Source organism: Oncorhynchus tshawytscha, linkage group LG17, assembly GCF_018296145.1.
Source record: "Oncorhynchus tshawytscha isolate Ot180627B linkage group LG17, Otsh_v2.0, whole genome shotgun sequence".
In the NCBI taxonomy this organism is placed as follows: Eukaryota; Metazoa; Chordata; class Actinopteri; order Salmoniformes; family Salmonidae; genus Oncorhynchus; species Oncorhynchus tshawytscha.
The window spans coordinates 14,280,307-14,298,254 of NC_056445.1; the positions used below are offsets into that span (position 1 = coordinate 14,280,307).

General features: G+C 47.2%; 1 protein-coding gene and 1 long non-coding RNA gene across 2 annotated transcripts in view; one reads left to right on the forward strand and one right to left on the reverse strand.

Annotated features, from left to right (window-relative positions):
• Window positions 1–17,948, forward strand: part of LOC112216898 (patatin-like phospholipase domain-containing protein 2) — a 21,099-nt gene continuing 3,151 nt past the window's right edge. Inside the window, exons 1-5 of the mRNA XM_024377042.2 lie at window positions 1–139; window positions 673–886; window positions 2,159–2,391; window positions 2,699–2,764; window positions 14,254–14,463. Coding sequence (XP_024232810.2) covers window positions 2–139; window positions 673–886; window positions 2,159–2,391; window positions 2,699–2,764; window positions 14,254–14,463 — 861 coding nt within the window. The 5' untranslated portion in view covers window position 1. The remainder of the gene's footprint in view (window positions 140–672; window positions 887–2,158; window positions 2,392–2,698; window positions 2,765–14,253; window positions 14,464–17,948) is intronic.
• LOC121839775 overlaps window positions 7,635–17,948 on the reverse strand; it is a 27,048-nt gene continuing 16,734 nt past the window's right edge. Inside the window, exon 3 of the long non-coding RNA XR_006079219.1 lies at window positions 7,635–8,042. This is a non-coding gene — a long non-coding RNA (uncharacterized LOC121839775). The remainder of the gene's footprint in view (window positions 8,043–17,948) is intronic.

A 17,948-nucleotide genomic window follows, 5' to 3' on the forward strand; every position in this document is an offset into this window, starting at 1 on the left:
TATGCGATCATGTAATGCGAGCGCCTCCTCTTCAGCTTCAGCACCAGTTCGCTGTGGCGGGTTATGCGCGTGCTCACTAGCCTCTGTAGCCGGAGGAGGAACGCCTTCAAGCGAACGGGAAGCATTCAAGATGATGCAGGTAGGCCTGTTGTTCTTGGAAGATCAAATCAACAGATTAGGTTTTTAAATATACGTGAATGGTATCATGAGCCTATGGAATGCTCCGGATGTTAGCCTATAGGCTCAAATCGATTAATAATAAAGTTCGACATGTCACAGTAATAGCAGGCAGGTGAAACGAATATAGATTTGAATATAATATATTAGAATAGAATAGACATGAATGGATTGCATCGCTCTCATGTGTTACCGATGCAGAATGTGGGGGCGTGGCTCCACCTAAAATAAGGCTCAGCCTCCTTATGCGGATTGGCCAGACCTGCCCTGTTCTAGAACCGAGAAGTTTATGGCAAGTCCGCCCTCCCGCAATTCTCAATACATAACTGTCTCTTTGTACGTTACACGAGAGGAGTAGACTGAGTAGTGTGCGCTAGTTTGAGCCGTCCTCTTTCGGAACAGTTGTTGACATTCAGTAATGAAGGGAACTTGTCATAGACTCCAAGGGTAAAATTTGGGAGTCATTATTACAAGCGCATTTACCCAAACATCCAGGTTCTCTCCAAGGACTGTCCACCCGGGATGTTCGACCTAACGAAGGAATGGAATCTGTCGTTTGCCGGCTGCGGGTTCCTGGGGATCTATCACATCGGAGTGGCCAGCTGCCTGTTGGAACAAGCGCCTTATCTCATCAAAGGTGCCACCAAGATCTACGGGGCTTCGGCCGGTGCCCTAACCGCCTCGGTGCTCGCCAGCCAGGCATCCATAGGTGAGCATCCAATACCCTACACTGGCCCTTGAGTTCATCGCACCCTGTCATCAGTGGAATGAATGCCTGGATGGTGACTTTTACGCAAAAGTCGCAATTTTAGATTAGCAACTAAATTACCTTTAAAGAATCATCACTTGTGGCCTTGATACACGGGGGAAATTATTTCAATAATGTTTAAAACTTTGCTATTATGTAATAGATAGGTGGTTATACTGGGTCTCCTTTGTAGCTCAGTGTAGAACATGGCGCTTTTAACGCCAGGGTAGTGGGTTCATTTCCCGGGTCCACACAGACACAAAATGTATTCACACATGACTGTACATCTCTTTGGATAAAAGCATCTGCTAAATTGCATGTATTATTTTCATGTAATAAACTACTAATTATTAAGAATGACATAATTACATGGTTAGAGCCAAAATGGCTGCCTGTGTATAAATATGGTAGCCTTCCACTCATTGATCATGTCACACCATTGATAAAAGTCATCTGGGTCAGTTATAGGACTATTGACCTATTGGTCCTCTAGATCAGAGGCCTCCCAATGGTACTGATAGATCTCGCTGACTGAGGGAAAACGCAATCATGATTAAGAGCAAACATGCCCCAGCTTGACATAGAACGTGACTCTTAGTTGAGTCTCGGTGTGATACCATGCCTCTTTCACCGTCTTTTAAACCCAATAACCTTATAGTGAAGAGATGAAAGACTGGGGAACTTAGGACACAACTGGGACACTTACTATCTAAATGAGAGCGGGAGAGAGAGAGTTATAGTAATAGAGGGATAACAATCGAGTGAACAGTCAATAAAAGCGTCATTAAGAGTCAAAAGAAAGTACTGGATTGTTGTGAAAATTGGCAGAAGGAAGATATAGGTTACCGTTCATGACCTCAGAGTTTCACTGTCACTCAGTGACTCCAATGTGTTCCACTGATAGTACGAGTAACATCCTTATTTCAGCCAGATAAGACTACCTCAGTGTTTTTGTAATCACTTGATTTTCTTTACTGGAATTCTGTCTGTGTGTATAACAGTCTTTAGATCCATTCCATCCAAGTGTAGACAAGATGAACACACATAACTAGCTCAGTACAGGTGCAGAGCAGTAAATAAGTTAAACCAGTGGAGAAATGTTTTGTGAGCTACAGATCACTGTTTAGTTCCCTTGAGAATCAATCTTCCTTTGAATAAAAAACATCCAATTCCTCCCAACGGAAGGCCCAAACACAACTAACACACTGTCTCTCCATCTCTCCCCTCCTCTAGCTAAGTGCTGTGAGGATGTGATCGGGACAGTCAAGGAGGCCCGGAAGCGTAACCTGGGTCCCCTCCACCCCTCCTTCAACCTGCTCAAGGTCATCAGGTCGGGCCTGGAGCGTGACCTGCCCGCCGACGCGCACACACTCGCCTCCGGGAGGCTGTGTGTGTCACTCACTCGCGTGTCTGATGGACAAAACGTCATCGTGTCCGAGTTCAAGTCCAAGGCGGAGCTCATCCAGGTGAGTGTCCCCACTCAACCCACCTGGGCTGCTATTCACAAAACATATCCGAGTAAGAGTACTGATCTAGGATCAGTTGGATAAGGAGGTGGCACCTGATTGTAGATCAGCACTCCTACTATGAAGCACATTGTGAATATGGGCCCTGAACACCCCTGAGCACTTGAGTTTTTCCATATCCCATACATATCCCATACATATTTGTCCTTTCACTTACTGGCCTTGCCATTGACTGTTTACATGAGTTGTATGTAATGTAAACTGGGTTGGACTGTGTAACATCTCTCTCTCTCTGATGTGTCTACAGGCACTGCTGTGTAGCTGTTTCATCCCCATATACTGTGGCCTGATCCCTCCATCCTTCCAAGGAGTGGTAAGTACCCAAGGCCCTAATGCCTCAACTGCTTTCTTACGTTTCTTTGAACACTGTTTCCTTGTTTTCTAAGAAAAAGCAGCAGATGTTAGACTGATGTTAGACTGGGTTTATTATGGTCTCGTCTAATGCCTTTATTGCTCAGGTCATAGTCATAAGGTGTCTAGGTTCAAGTGTAGCGTAATGTTGTGTTTTTCTGTTTGTGTGTATGTCTGTCTGTCGGTCTGTGCATACACTCTGGTACTTGTTCATGTGTCAGTCTACCTTACTCTAGGAGCTAATCAGCCCGTGAACCATTTCCCTTGGCAGACCAGTGGTGTATTATATACTTCCAGACTGGTTTCTGGCCTCAGCAGATTTGGACCAGGAAGTCCAGGGTGTCTCCATTCTAAACTGAGTCTCTAGGACATAGGAGCACAGTCCTCCAAAACATCAACTACCATGTAACAATGATCTATTTATGCCACTTATTCTCTAGTATATTTCACTGCTATCTGCTCTTCTTTTCATTGAGGGCATATAGCCTCTATCTGGGCATGTCCCTTGCTCAGTGCCAAATTATACATCCATAGAGCACAGGCGGAACACACTAGATTGTTCAATAAATTTAGGATATAGTTAGTGTGTCCCATTGTCGGGTGTGTCAGGTTCACAGATAGATATTTAGATATCCTGTTTATCCTCCTCCACCCCCGCCCAGCCATCTCTATCTATCTATCTATATACACTGCTCAAAAAAATAAAGGGAACACTTAAACAACACAATGTAACTCCAAGTCAATCACACTTCTGTGAAATCAAACTGTCCACTTAGGAAGCAACACTGATTGACAATAAATTTCACATGCTGTTGTGCAAATGGAATAGACACCAGGTGGAAATTATAGGCAATTAGCAAGACACCCCCAATAAAGGAGTGGTTCTGCAGTAGGTGACCACTTACCACTTCTCAGTTCCTATGCTTCCTGGCTGATGTTTTGGTCACTTTTGAATGCTGGTGGTGCTTTCACTCTAGTGGTAGCATGAGACAGAGTCTACAACCCACACAAGTGGCTCAGGTAGTGCAGCTCACCCAGGATGGCACATCAATGCGAGTTGTGGCAAGAAGGTTTGCTGTGTCTGTCAGCGTAGTGTCCAGAGCATGGAGGCGCTACCAGGAGACAGGCCGGTACATCAGGAGACGTGTAGGAGGCCGTAGGAGGGCAACAACCCAGCAGCAGGACCGCTACCTCCGCCTTTGTGCAAGGAGGAGCACTGCCAGAGCCCTGTAAAATGACCTCCAGCAGGCCACAAATGTGCATGTGTCTGCTCAAACGGTCAGAAACAGACTCCATGAGGGTGGTGAGGGCCCGACGTCCACAGGTGGGGGTTATGCTTACAGCCCAACACCGTGCAGGATGTTTGGCATTTGCCAGAGAACACCAAGATTGGCAAATTCGCCACTGGTGCCCTGTGCTCTTCACAGATGAAAGCAGGTTCACACTGAGCACATGTGACAGACGTAACAGAGTCTGGAGACGCCGTGGAGAACGTTCTGCTGCCTGCAACATCCTCCAGCATAACTGGTTTGGCGGTGGGTCAGTCATGGTGTGGGGTGGCATTTCTTTGGGGGGCCGCACAGCCCTCCATGTGCTCGCCAGAGGTAGCCTGACTGCCATTAGGTACCGAGATGAGATCCTCAGACCCCTTGTGAGACCATATGCTGGTGCGGTTGGCCCTGGGTTCCTCCTAATGCAAGACAATGCTAGACCTCATGTGGCTGGAGTGTGTCAGCAGTTCCTGCAAGAGGAAGGCATTGATGCTATGGACTGGCCCTCCCGTTCCCCAGACCTGAATCCAATTGAGCACATCTGGGACATCATGTCTCGCTCCATCCACCAACGCCATGTTGCACCACAGACAGTCCAGGAGTTGGCGGATGCTTTAGTCCAGGTCTGGGAGGAGATCCCTCAGGAGACCATCTGCCACCTCATCAGGAGCATGCACAGGCATTGTAGGGAGGTCATACAGGCACGTGGAGGCCACACACACTACAGAGCCTCATTTTGACTTGTTTTAAGGACATTACATCAAAGTTGGATCAGCCTGTAGTGTGGTTTTCCACTTTCATTTAGAGTGTGACTCCAAATCCAGACCTCCATGAGTTGATAAATTTGATTTCCATTGATAATTTGTGTGATTTTGTTATCAGCACATTCAACTATGTAAAGAAAAAAGTATTTAATAAGAATGTTGCATTCATTCAGATCTAGGATGTGTTATTTTAGTGTTCCCTTTATTTTTTGAATATATATATATATATATATATATATATATATATATATTACCCATCTATCTATATAGATGTACAGTTGATGTCGGAAGTTTACATACACCTAGATTGGAGTCATTAAAACTATTTTTTCAACCACTCCACACATTTCTTGTTAACAAAACTGCAGTTTTGACAAGTCGGATAGGACATCTACAGTCGTGTCCAAATGTTTTCAGAATTGTCTTGCCCAGGCCATGGAGTGGCTTTTATTATCTATTTTGGTTAGGCCAGGGTGTGACTAGGGTGGGCATTCTCGTTTCTTTATTTTTCTGTTTTCTGTTTCTATGTTTTGGCCGGGTATGGTTCTCAATCATGGACAGCTGTCTATCTTTGGCTCTGATTGGGAATCATACTTAGGCAGCCTTTTTTCCTTTATTTTGTAGGTAGTTATCTTTGTTAGTCACTATAGCCCTAGTAAGCTTCACGGTCATTGCTTTGTTTCCTGTTTTGTTGGCGACATTTACATAAATAAAGGAAAATGTACACTCACCACGTTGCACCTTGGTCCGGTCATTTCCATGACGACGTCCAAATATACATTTTCACAAAGTTTGCCACTTCAGTGTCTTTAGATATTTTTGTCAGATGTTACTATGGAATACTGAAGTATAATGACAAGCATTTCATAAGTGTCAAATGCTTTTATTGACAATTACATAAAGTTGATGCAAAGAGTCAATATTTGCAGTGTTCTTTTTCAAGACCTCTGCAATCCACCCTGGCATGCTGTCAATTAACTTCTGGGCCACATGGCACTGATGGCAGCCCATTCTTGCATAATCAATTCTTGGAGTTTGTCAGAATTTGTGGCTTTTGTTTGTCCACCCGCCTCTTGAGGATTGACCACAAGATCTCAATGGGATTACGGTCTGGGGAGTTTCCTGGCCATGGACCCAAAATATCGATGTTTTGTTCCCCGAGCCACTTAGTTATCACCTTTGCCTTATGGCAAGGTGCTCCATCATGCTGGAAAAGGCATCGTTCGTCACCAAACTGTTCCTGGATGGTTTGGAGAAGTTGCTCTCGGAGGATGTGTTGGTACCATTCTTTATTCATGGCTGTGTTCTTAGGCAAAATTGTGAGTGAGCCCACTCCCTTGGCTGAGAAGCAACCCCACACATAAATGGTCTCAGGATGCTTTACTGTTGGCATGACACAGGACTGGTTGTAGTGCTCACCTTGTCTTCTCCTTCCTGGAGAGAAGTGGCTTCTTTGCTGCCCTTCTTGACACCAGGCCATCCTCCAAAAGTCTTCGCCTCTGTCACGTTCGTCATATTGATGAGACCAAGGCGCAGCGTGGTAAGCGTACATAACTCTTTAATGAAAGAGAGAACACTGAACAAAACTATACCAAACAACAAAACTTCCCGTGAAGCTATATGGCTAGTGCAGAACAGGCAACTAAACATAGAATAACAACCCACAAAATAACCAAGGAACATGGCTACCTAAATATGGTTCCCAATCAGAGACAATGATAAACAGCTGCCTCTGATAGAGAACCAATCTAGGCAACCATAGACATATAAACACCTAGACTAGAAAAACCCCTAGACATACAAAACCCCCTAGACAATACAAAAACTAAACAAACCACCCTTGTCACACCCTGACCTAACCAAATAATAAAGATAACTAAGGTCAGGGCGTGACAGCCTCACTGTGTGTGCAGATGCACTCACACCTGCCTGCTGCCATTCCTGAGAAAGCTCTGTACTTGTTGGGGGCCCTGACCCCGCAGCTGAATCAACTTTAGGAGACGGTCCTGTCGCTTTCTGGACTTTCTTGGGCGGCCTGAAGCCTTCTTCACAACAATTGAACCGCTCTCCTTGAAGTTCTTGATGATCCGATAAATGGTTGATTTAGGTGCAATCTTACTGGCAGCAATATCCTTGCCTTTGAAGCCCTTTTTGTGCAAAGCAATGATGGCGTGTGTTTCTTTGGAGGAAACCATGGTTGACAGAGGAAGAACAATGATTCCAAGAACCACCCTCCTTTTGAAGCTTCCAGTCTGTTATTCAAACTCAATCAGCATGACAGAGGGATCTCCTGCCTTGTCCTCATCAACACTCACACCTGTGTTAACGAGAGAATCACTGACATGATGTCAGCTGGTCCTTTTGTGTCAGGGCTGAAATTCAGTAGAAAAGTTTTTGGGGGATTCAGTTCATTTGTATAGCAAAGAGGGACTTTTGATTCTGGAGTATATGCAAATTGCCATCATACAAACTGAGGCAGCAGACTTTGTGAAAATTATTATTTGTGTCATTCTCAAAACTTTTGGCCACGACAATACTTTGTGCATGACAAGTAATATTATAGAATAGTATAGAAAAAAACAGAAAATTATAGGCTAATTGACATCATTTGAGTCAATTGGAGGTGTACCTGTGGATATATTTCAAGGCATACCTCATCATGGGAAAATCAAAAGAAATCAGCCAAGACCTCAGAAAAAAAAATGTAGACCTCCACAAGTCTGATTCATCCTTGGGAGCAATTTCCAAAAGCCTGAAGGTACCACGTTCATCTGTACATACATAGTACGCAAGTATAAACACCATGGGACCACGCAGCTGTCATACCGCTCAGGAAGGAGACACGTTCTGTCCCATTTCTGGATTTATATTTATGTCCCATCTCTCTATGTAGATGTATGCTCCATTTCTCATGTTTTAAGGTAAGACCCAGATGCAGACTGTCGAAGTTACAATGTTTATTACAAGAACAGGGGCAAAGGTACAGGATGGCAGGCAGGCTCAGAGTTACATCAGGTCAGGTAGAGCTTGGTCATCCAGAGTTGTGGGGCAAAGGTACGGGACTGCAGGCAGGCTCACAGTCAGGGCAGGCAGAAGTCGATAAACCAGAGTAGCGGGACAAAGGTACAGGACGGCAGGCAGGCTCAGGGTCGGGGCAGGCAGGCTCAGGGTCGGGACAGGCAGATGGGGCAAAGCCGGGAAAAAACTAGAAAACAGGAAGACAAGACTAAGACGAGACAGGAGCGAGGGGAAAAACACTGGTAGGTTCTACGAACAAAACAAACTGGCAACAGACAAATAGAGAACACAGGTGTAAATACACAAGTGATAATGGGGAAGATGGGCGACACCTGGGGGGGGGTGTAGTAAAGCACAAAGACAGGTGAAACAGATCAGGGTGTGACACCATGTCTCTATATAGATGTATGCCCCATCTCTCTATATATATATGCCCCATACTCGGTCTATTATGACAAATATATAGAACAGTCATAAATTACTTATAAACAGCATATCTGAGGGCATGAAGTTGAACTATCTGCCAGTTGGCGGAGCATGTACTTTTTCAGAATAATGTGCAAACTATTTATGTAAGTTTCTTGTGAAAGTGATGAAGTTTAATTTAAACTAGATTTCATCACTGGACTCGTAACAGTTGGCTTTGACACTCTGAACAAGGAAAAATAGTGCATTCTTTGTCCTCAGCCCTGAACTCTCTTTGCTAAACTCACTGCCAAGTTGAGTCTTGATCATGCTTTGAAACTGGCACTGCTATCCTTTTTTCCCCTCAGATGTTCTCAGCGTTTTACACAGGAAAACGATTAATTCATGTTGAAATGTTAGAGGGTAGCATCTGAACTTGGGAATGGAGCTGCATCGGATAATTACATGAGACTGGTGTAAAAATGGATTAATTCTCCAAATAGTAACGTGAGATTGTTTGGTCATGAGTTGGCAGTGTGGAGAAGCTCGGCTAAGGGGAAATCTGACATGCCTAATATGCCCTCAAGAGGGGAATGTTTCCTTGAATGTGTTGTATCGTGTTATGGTTTTCTTGCGGTGAAGGAGAGTCGGACCAAAATGCAGCGTGGTCATTTTCATACATGTTTAATAATGATGAAAAAACGAACAATACAAAACCAACAAACGTAACGCGAAAACCTATACAGCCTATTTTTTTTAAATAAAAAAATAATTTATTATCTTCAATACCATTCATTCTTTACAACTCATAATTTTCATACATACTCAAATAATGGTATTTTAATTTAACTAATTTAACTAAACAAAAACCCCAAACAAAACCTCAGGGGAGCATCTTCCCTCCCCGTCACCCTACAAACTACCTTTCCCTATCTCCCCGTCCCTAATCTATCCCCTTACAAATCTAAATGACACCCAGCCCTAAACCCCCCTTCCACCTCTCCCGAGCAGCATTCTGCCCCCACTTCCTCTCCTCCCTCTTCATCCTCCCCCTCAAATCTCCTTCCACCCTCCTCACTATCCCTTCCACCCCCCAATCTCTCCCTGTCTTCACCATGTTCTGCCTGGCTTCCCACAGCCCCCGTTTAAAGAGACTCATGAGAAGCCAGAGCAGAAACCTTTCCCTATCCGTCCCTCTCGCTCTCCCTACACCTCTCTCTAACCTGGCCACAAGAGGATCTTGGACAGGTGGGAGATTGCACGAAACTATACCGGTACATGATGGAACGTACCGGCAAGCACTTATGGAGGCTCAACCAATTCAGGTCCTTGAGCCTGTTGTCCAGACCCCGCGCCTGCACTCCCTCCCAAACCACTTCCGAGATGCCCACTACAGGCGCCGGACTCCCTACCTTTCTGACCTCCTCGTACAGGTGCCTGTGATCTAAACCTACTCGGGCAACTTCAACCTCAGGGTGCGCATGCAGCCACTTGGCCGCATGACCAAAGTGCCACGGCAGCTGTTCCGCCCGAGGACCCGTGTTAGACCACACCATTACGCTTCTCGCCTGATACGAGAAGAACACCCGCAGGAGGTAACCGGACGGGTGTATCACTGGATGAGCAAGAAAGAAACAAAAATTGTGTCCAGCTTGAGGGGGAAATGTGGTACCCCCCTACCTCCCTCCCCGATGGGACAGAGCATGCGTGCCCTGGCGACCCACTCGCACCTGCCACTCCACATGAACTGAAACACAAGCCTCACTAGAGGCCTCCTCAGACAAGCCGGCAATGGGTAGATGTACGCCAAATACAAAAGAGACGGCAACACATCCACCTTTAGGACCAGGACTTTGCCCATAAAAGACAAATACCTAGCCTTCCACATGGCTAGCTTCCTCTGTACCACTGCGATACGCATGTTCCAGTTTAGCGTCGCTGAGCCGGAGGTCTCAAAATGGACCCCGAGAATCCTCAGGGCCCCCTCACAGAGAGATAACCCCCCAGGCACATCCGTTCTACCGCGCCATCTACCGGAAAACTTGACGGAAGACTTTGCATGGTTCAGAACCGCTCCCGACGCACGGGTGAAATCCCCAAAGATGGCAAGGGACCTTGTCAGGCACGAGTCCTTGCACAGCAGCAAGGAAGTGTCGTCGGCGTACTGCGTCATCTTAACACGCAGCCCACCACTTCCAGGGATCAACAAGCCTTCCACCCCTGTGTCTGCCCTAATGGCAGCCCCCAGAGGCTCCATGTACAGAACGAAGAGGAGAGCCGAGAGTGGGCGCCCCTGCCTGACCCCAGACGAGAGGTCAAAAACGTCACCCAAGTGACTATTTACACTAACTCGGCACCCCGCTCTGACATATAATGTACGAATCCATCCTATGAACTTCTCCCCAAATCCTAATTGACCTAACACTCTGAATAAAAAGGATCTATTCACGCGATCAAAGGCTTTCGCCTGATCTAGCGCTGCTACCATTAAAGGCAGTCCTCTATCTTCAACCCAAGCGATGGAGTCCCTGATTAACTGTAGGTTCCATCTAATAGAGCGGCCCTCTACCCCGCACGTCTGATCCTCATGGACGACGTAGGGAAGGGCTGTGCGCAACCGGTCTGCTAAAATCTTTGCAAGTAGCTTGTAATCTACACACCGCATGGTCAACGGCCGCCAGTTGCCAAGGTCTGTTACTTCCCCCTTCTTATATAAAAGTGACAGCACACCAACAGCCATTGATCCCCCGGGACCCCCGTCTCAAGGATGGCCTTCAAGACTTCGAGGACCACTGGTCCAAGTATACCCCAAAACTTGAGATAAAACTCAGCCGGCAGCCCATCCATCCCAGGCACCTTCCCTTTTCCCATCCTCCTAAGAGCGCTCTCAACCCCTTCTAGTGAAATCTGGGCCTCCATCACTTCTCTAATGTCCTCCGGCAACCGCCTGGACAAGTGTTCTAAAAACACATTTCCCTGCTCTACATCTATTTCCCTTTCCTTAAATAAACCTTGGAAATGATCAGTTGTCACCCTGACCATATCCTCTGGTTTACTTACTATACTACCATTTTCTTCCCTAACGCCATGCATTACCTTCCTACTCTGTCTGGCCCTAACCAACTTAAAGAACATAGCAGAACAAGTCTCATTGTGTTCTAGAAAGCCACTATGCGCACGCTCCAGGAAAGCTCGAGCCTTCCGCTCCTGCAACTCCCTGAGCTGCGCCTTTAGGGTAGCGGATCTCTCCCAGTCAAACGACCCACCGAGGTTGCCTGCCTCGTACTCGAGTTCAATTAACCTTTGGATACGATCCACCTCCCTCCTCTCCTCCCTTTTTTCCCTCTTGCAATACCCTATTATAAAAGCCCTAATCCTCACCTTAACTAATTCCCACCACTCTAACACCCCCTCGCACATGGACCGGAGGCCTTCAAGCCTCCAAAAGAAACCATAAAACCCGTCAACAAAAGCCTGCTCCTCCAGCACAACCCGATCTAACTTCCAGTACCCCCTACCAAAGAGGCAGACTGGCGACCCCACCTGCAGGAGCACCCCGTCGTGATCCGAAAAGAAAACAGGCAACAGCCGCCCAGACAACTTACCCAAAGACCTGGGTACAAAAATATAGTCGAGCCTCCACTCAACCCCTGGAGTTGCGCCATGTAGGACCGGCCATTTTCGGGAGTAGTGTGCAGACCACCATCAACCACACCATGGCAAGCCATTAGCCCGGTAATGGCGCCTGCACTGCTATCCCCCCCTATTCCTAAATCTGTATTAAAATCCCCCCCTATCACTAATTTCCTATTTGTGACACACAGGGGCGTCAGATAGTCCACCATCTCCCTCCTCTCTGCCACCACCTGTGGCCCATACACCACCACTAATCTAAATTTACAATCCCTTATCGTGACATCCACCCCTATAACCCTCCCTGCATTACCACAAAAGAATCCTCCACTTTTACCTCGCTGTGCCCACACAAAATCCCTACCCCGATGAGTGCACCCCCAATACCCCAAACCGACTCCCCCTTGTCCCACTCCCTCTTAAACCTACTAACATCCCCTCCATCCCTCAGGTGAACCTCCTGTAAAAAACAAAAATCAAACCCCACACCCTCCAAATAACTAAAAACCGCCCTCTTAACAAAATCCCTTAAACCCCTTACATTTAAACTAACAAAAGTAAAATTAGACCCCATGAAATAATAAAATAAAAACATGTAATACACTCAAATTCTAAACCCAGACAGAAAAAAACAAAAACAGGAGACTCACCCGATGCTCCCCTGCTCCATATCTACCGGTGAGAACACCATCCGTACTCCCGACATCCCCCCCCTCTTCCTCCATCTCACCAACCCAGGATGCAGGAATAGTGTTTGGCTCCGGGGTGCCCTGCACCCTGGGTCTACCCCCACACTCCTCCCCCTCCCCAGTGCTGCAGCTGGTTTGGAAATAAATAAATAAATAAATAAATAAAAAAGTCGGGGAGGCTGAGTCCCCAAACAAAAAACTCCCCACCTCCTCCTGTACTCAGTCCTAAGTCTTGTTAGGTGTGTCCCCACCCAACAGAAGTTGAGGGCCTGGGGAAACCAGCAGCACCCCCGCCACAGGTGTGCTGACGAGCCACACCCGTGGCACGCCTTAGGCTTGTCACAATCCCCGCCTCGTGTTCCTCAGATCCACAAAATCTGCATTTTCTTGTGCTGCACGAGGCGAATATGTGGCCGTAGGCCATACAGCGCCTGCAAAATGGGGGCTGACGTGCATAAAACAACGTCCCCTGTCAGCCCCTAGGGAGAACATAGCAGGAGGATGGAGGTAGCCACCATGTCCCTTTGGGTCCTCCCTGAGGAGGGCCTGGAAGCCTCTCCTCCCATTCCAAAACCCAAGGGAGTCTTTGAGGTGCCTTGCTGAGGAGACGTTATCCATGTATCTCCCCAGAAAGGCCCTCACCTCTTCGTCCTTAACGTATGGGTTGTAAATGTTGACAGTTACAACCCTAAAGTTGTTCTTCGCCAGGCTTGTTATTTCATAGTGGCTCATCGGCCTCTCACCTCCCACTGCTCTTGCCCTTCTCAGGATATCATCGTGTTTCTCCTCTGTATATAGTGCCACGTCGTATGCTCCCTCCAACGAGTTGCCTTGGAAACAAAACACGTCCTTCACCATCAGCTTTAGAATCCCCATCAATATTATCCTTCCAAAAGTTTCCCGTCCTAAAGGCTCCAACTCCTTTTCCTTCCAAGCAAACCGAATCGTGTTGGCCAGCCCAATCCCAGGGACCGACCGTGTTGATGGATTTAGCACCATCTCCGCAAGGAGAATGGCGCTCGTTCTCTTCTCTACTCTTCCAAAACAAGGAAAAAAGAAAAACCAAAGTGACTGAGCCTATCTTGTGCAAACAAACACAAAGACATGAGCAATCACCCACGAAACACTCAAAGAATATGGCTGCCTAAATATGGTACCCAATCAGAGACAACGATAATCACCTGCCTCTGATTGAGAACCACTTCAGGCAACCATAGACTTTACTAGATAACCCTACTAAGCCACAATTCCAATACCTACTAAAAACCCCAAGATAAAACACACCACATAATAAACCCATGTCACACCCTGGCCTGACCAAAATAATAAGAAAACACAAAATACTAAGACCAGGGCGTGACATATCGTATCATGTTAGATTTCAGTGATAACCGAGTTGGGTTATAAGTTACATATTTTTTAGCAGAAGATAGGTAGAGGAAGTCAACAACAAATATTTATAATAAATAAATAGAGATTTAGAACAGTCATCTATGTCAGCCCTGAGACGTCCGGACTACAGTATGCCTGGGGTGTTGTTATGTAAAGGCTGTGGTCCTGTGGTCAAACAAATACGGCTTGTTTATAGTTGTGCATGGGTCCAAAAACACCCAATTATTCTCACTTTCTCGCTCTCTTCCTCCTCCCTGTCTCCCCCTCTTCTCACTGTAGCGTTACGTGGATGGGGGAATCAGTGACAACCTTCCTCAGTCGGAGCTGAAGAACACCATCAGCATCTCTCCGTTCTCCGGCGAGTGCGACATCTGTCCCCGGGACACCTCTTTCAACTTCCACGAGCTGCGCTTCACCAACAACTCCATCCAGATGAACCTGGACAATATGTATCGCCTCAGCAATGCCCTGTTCCCCCCAGAACCCAAGGTAGGTAGACCGCTATGACTGCTTACCAATGCGTTATGCATGGCCCTGGGAAGAGGTTTGTAGTCCTTATGTTGGCCCTATTCCCAAAGGTAGGATGGAGGATCAGGATGCTCCTTAGTCCAATTCATCAGATGGGTTGTTTATGACTACTTGTAAATAGAAGCCTTATGTATGGGTTTTGTGTAAATGAAATCCTTATATAGGTACCCTTGAAATAGTCTAAACATTCTGTAGGAGTGTACATTTCTGTAGGAGAGCGTAGTAGTCTGGTATGGGAGACTGGGCCCCTGACCTTCAACTATCCTATTCCCTGATTATATAACCCCAACTCCCCCATTTCACCCCTTACCCTGTCTCCTCTTTGGACTCCTATCCTTACCCCCCATACTTCCTATCTGAACTTTGTCCTCCCCTGTTCCTCCCTAACCCCACAGTGAATAATACTGTCAGGACGCCGACAGAGATGGCCGCCTCGCTTCGCGTTCCTAGGAAACTATGCAGTTTTTTGTTTTTTTTACGTGTTATTTCTTACACTAGTACCCCAGGTCATCTTAGGTTTCATTACATACAGCCGAGAAGAACTACTGAATATAAGATCAGCGTCAACTCACCATCAGTACGACCAAGAATATGTTTTTCGCGACGCGGATCCTGTGTTCTGCCTTACAACCAGGACAACAACGGAGTGGATTACATGCAGCGACCCAAAAAAACGACTCAGAAAAAGAGGGAAACGAAGCGGTCTTCTGGTCAGACTCCGGAGACGGGCACACCGTGCACCACTCCCTAGCATTCTTCTTGCCAATGTCCAGTCTCTTGACAACAAGGTTGATGAAATCCGAGCAAGGGTAGCATTCCAGAGGGACATCAGAGACTGTAACGTTCTATGCTTCACGGAAACATGGCTAACTGGAGAGACGCTATCCGAAGCGGTGCAGCCAGCGGGTTTCTCCACGCATCGCGCCGACAGAAACAAACATCTTTCTGGTAAGAAGAGGGGCGGGGGCGTATGCCTCATGGCCAACGTGACATGGTGTGATGAAAGAAACATACAGGAACTCAAATCCTTCTGTTCACCTGATTTAGAATTCCTCACAATCAAATGTAGACCGCATTATCTACCAAGAGAATTCTCTTCGATTATAATCTCAGCCGTATATACCCCCCCCCCAAGCAGACACATCGATGGCTCTGAACGAACTTTATTTAACTCTCTGCAAACTGGAAACGATTTATCCGGAGGCTGCATTCATTGTAGCTGGGGATTTTAACAAGGCTAATCTGAAAACAAGACTCCCTAAATTTTATCAGCATATCGATTGCGCAACCAGGGGTGGAAAGACCCTGGATCATTGTTACTCTAACTTCCGCGACGCATATAAGGCCCTGCCCCGCCCCCTTTCGGAAAAGCTGACCACGACTCCATTTTGTTGATCCCTGCCTACAGACAGAAACTAAAACAAGAGGCTCCCACGCTGAGGTCTGTCCAACGCTGGTCCGACCAAGCTGACTCCACACTCCAAGACTGCTTCCATCACGTGGACTGGGAGATGTTTCGTATTGCGTCAGACAACAACATTGACGAATACGCTGATTCGGTGTGCGAGTTCATTAGAACGTGCGTTGAAGATGTCGTTCCCATAGCAACGATTAAAACATTCCCTAACCAGAAACCGTGGATTGATGGCAGCATTCGTGTGAAACTGAAGGCGCGAACCACTGCTTTTAATCAGGGCAAGGTGTCTGGTAACATGACTGAATACAAACAGTGCAGCTATTCCCTCCGCAAGGCTATCAAACAAGCTAAGCGCCAGTACAGAGACAAAGTAGAATCTCAATTCAACGGCTCAGACACAAGAGGCATGTGGCAGGGTCTACAGTCAATCATGGACTACAGGAAGAATCCCAGCCCAGTCAATGACCAGGATGTCTTGCTCCCAGGCAGACTAAATAACTTTTTTGCCCGCTTTGAGGACAATACAGTGCCACTGACACGGCCTGCAACGAAAACATGCGGTCTCTCCTTCACTGCAGCCGAAGTGAGTAAGACATTTAAACGTGTTAACCCTCGCAAGGCTGCAGGACCAGACGGCATCCCCAGCCGCGCCCTCAGAGCATGCGCAGACCAGCTGGCCGGTGTGTTTACGGACATATTCAATCAATCCCTATACCAGTCTGCTGTTCCCACATGCTTCAAGAGGGCCACCATTGTTCCTGTTCCCAAGAAAGCTAAGGTAACTGAGCTAAACGACTACCGCCCCGTAGCACTCACATCCGTCATCATGAAGTGCTTTGAGAGACTAGTCAAGGACCATATCACCTCCACCCTACCTGACACCCTAGACCCACTCCAATTTGCTTACCGCCCAAATAGGTCCACAGACGATGCAATCTCAACCACACTGCACACTGCCCTAACCCATCTGGGCAAGAGGAATACCTATGTGAGAATGCTGTTCATCGACTACAGCTCGGCATTCAACACCATAGTACCCTCCAAGCTCATCATCAAGCTCGAGACCCTGGGTCTCGACCCCGCCCTGTGCAACTGGGTACTGGACTTCCTGACGGGCCACCCCAGGTGGTGAGGGTAGGCAACAACATCTCCTCCCCGCTGATCCTCAACACTGGGGCCCCACAAGGGTGCGTTCTGAGCCCTCTCCTGTACTCCCTGTTCACCCACGACTGCGTGGCCACGCACGCCTCCAACTCAATCATCAAGTTTGCGGACGACACAACAGTGGTAGGCTTGATTACCAACAACGACGAGACGGCCTACAGGGAGGAGGTGAGGGCCCTCGGAGTGTGGTGTCAGGAAAATAACCTCACACTCAATGTCAACAAAACTAAGGAGATGATTGTGGACTTCAGGAAACAGCAGAGGGAACACCCCCATCCACATCGATGGAACAGTAGTGGAGAGGGTAGCAAGTTTTAAGTTCCTCGGCATACACATCACAGACAAACTGAATTGGTCCACTCACACAGACAGCATCGTGAGGAAGGCGCAGCAGCGCCTCTTCAACCTCAGGAGGCTGAAGAAATTCGGCTTGTCACCAAAAGCACTCACAAACTTCTACAGATGCACAATCGAGAGCATCCTGGCGGGCTGTATCACCGCCTGGTATGGCAACTGCACCGCCCTCAACCGTAAGGCTCTCCAGAGGGTAGTGAGGTCTGCACAACGCATCACTGGGGGCAAACTACCTGCCCTCCAGGACACCTACACCACCCGATGCTACAGGAAGGCCATAAAGATCATCAAGGACATCAACCACCCGAGCCACTGCCTATTCACCCCGCTGTCATCCAGAAGGCGAGGTCAGTACAGGTGCATCAAAGCTGGGACCGAGAGACTGAAAAACAGCTTCTATCTCAAGGCCATCAGACTGTTAAACAGCCACCACTAACATTGAGTGGCTACTGCCAACACACTGTCAATGACACTGCCTCTACTCCAGCCACTTTAATAATGGGAATTGATG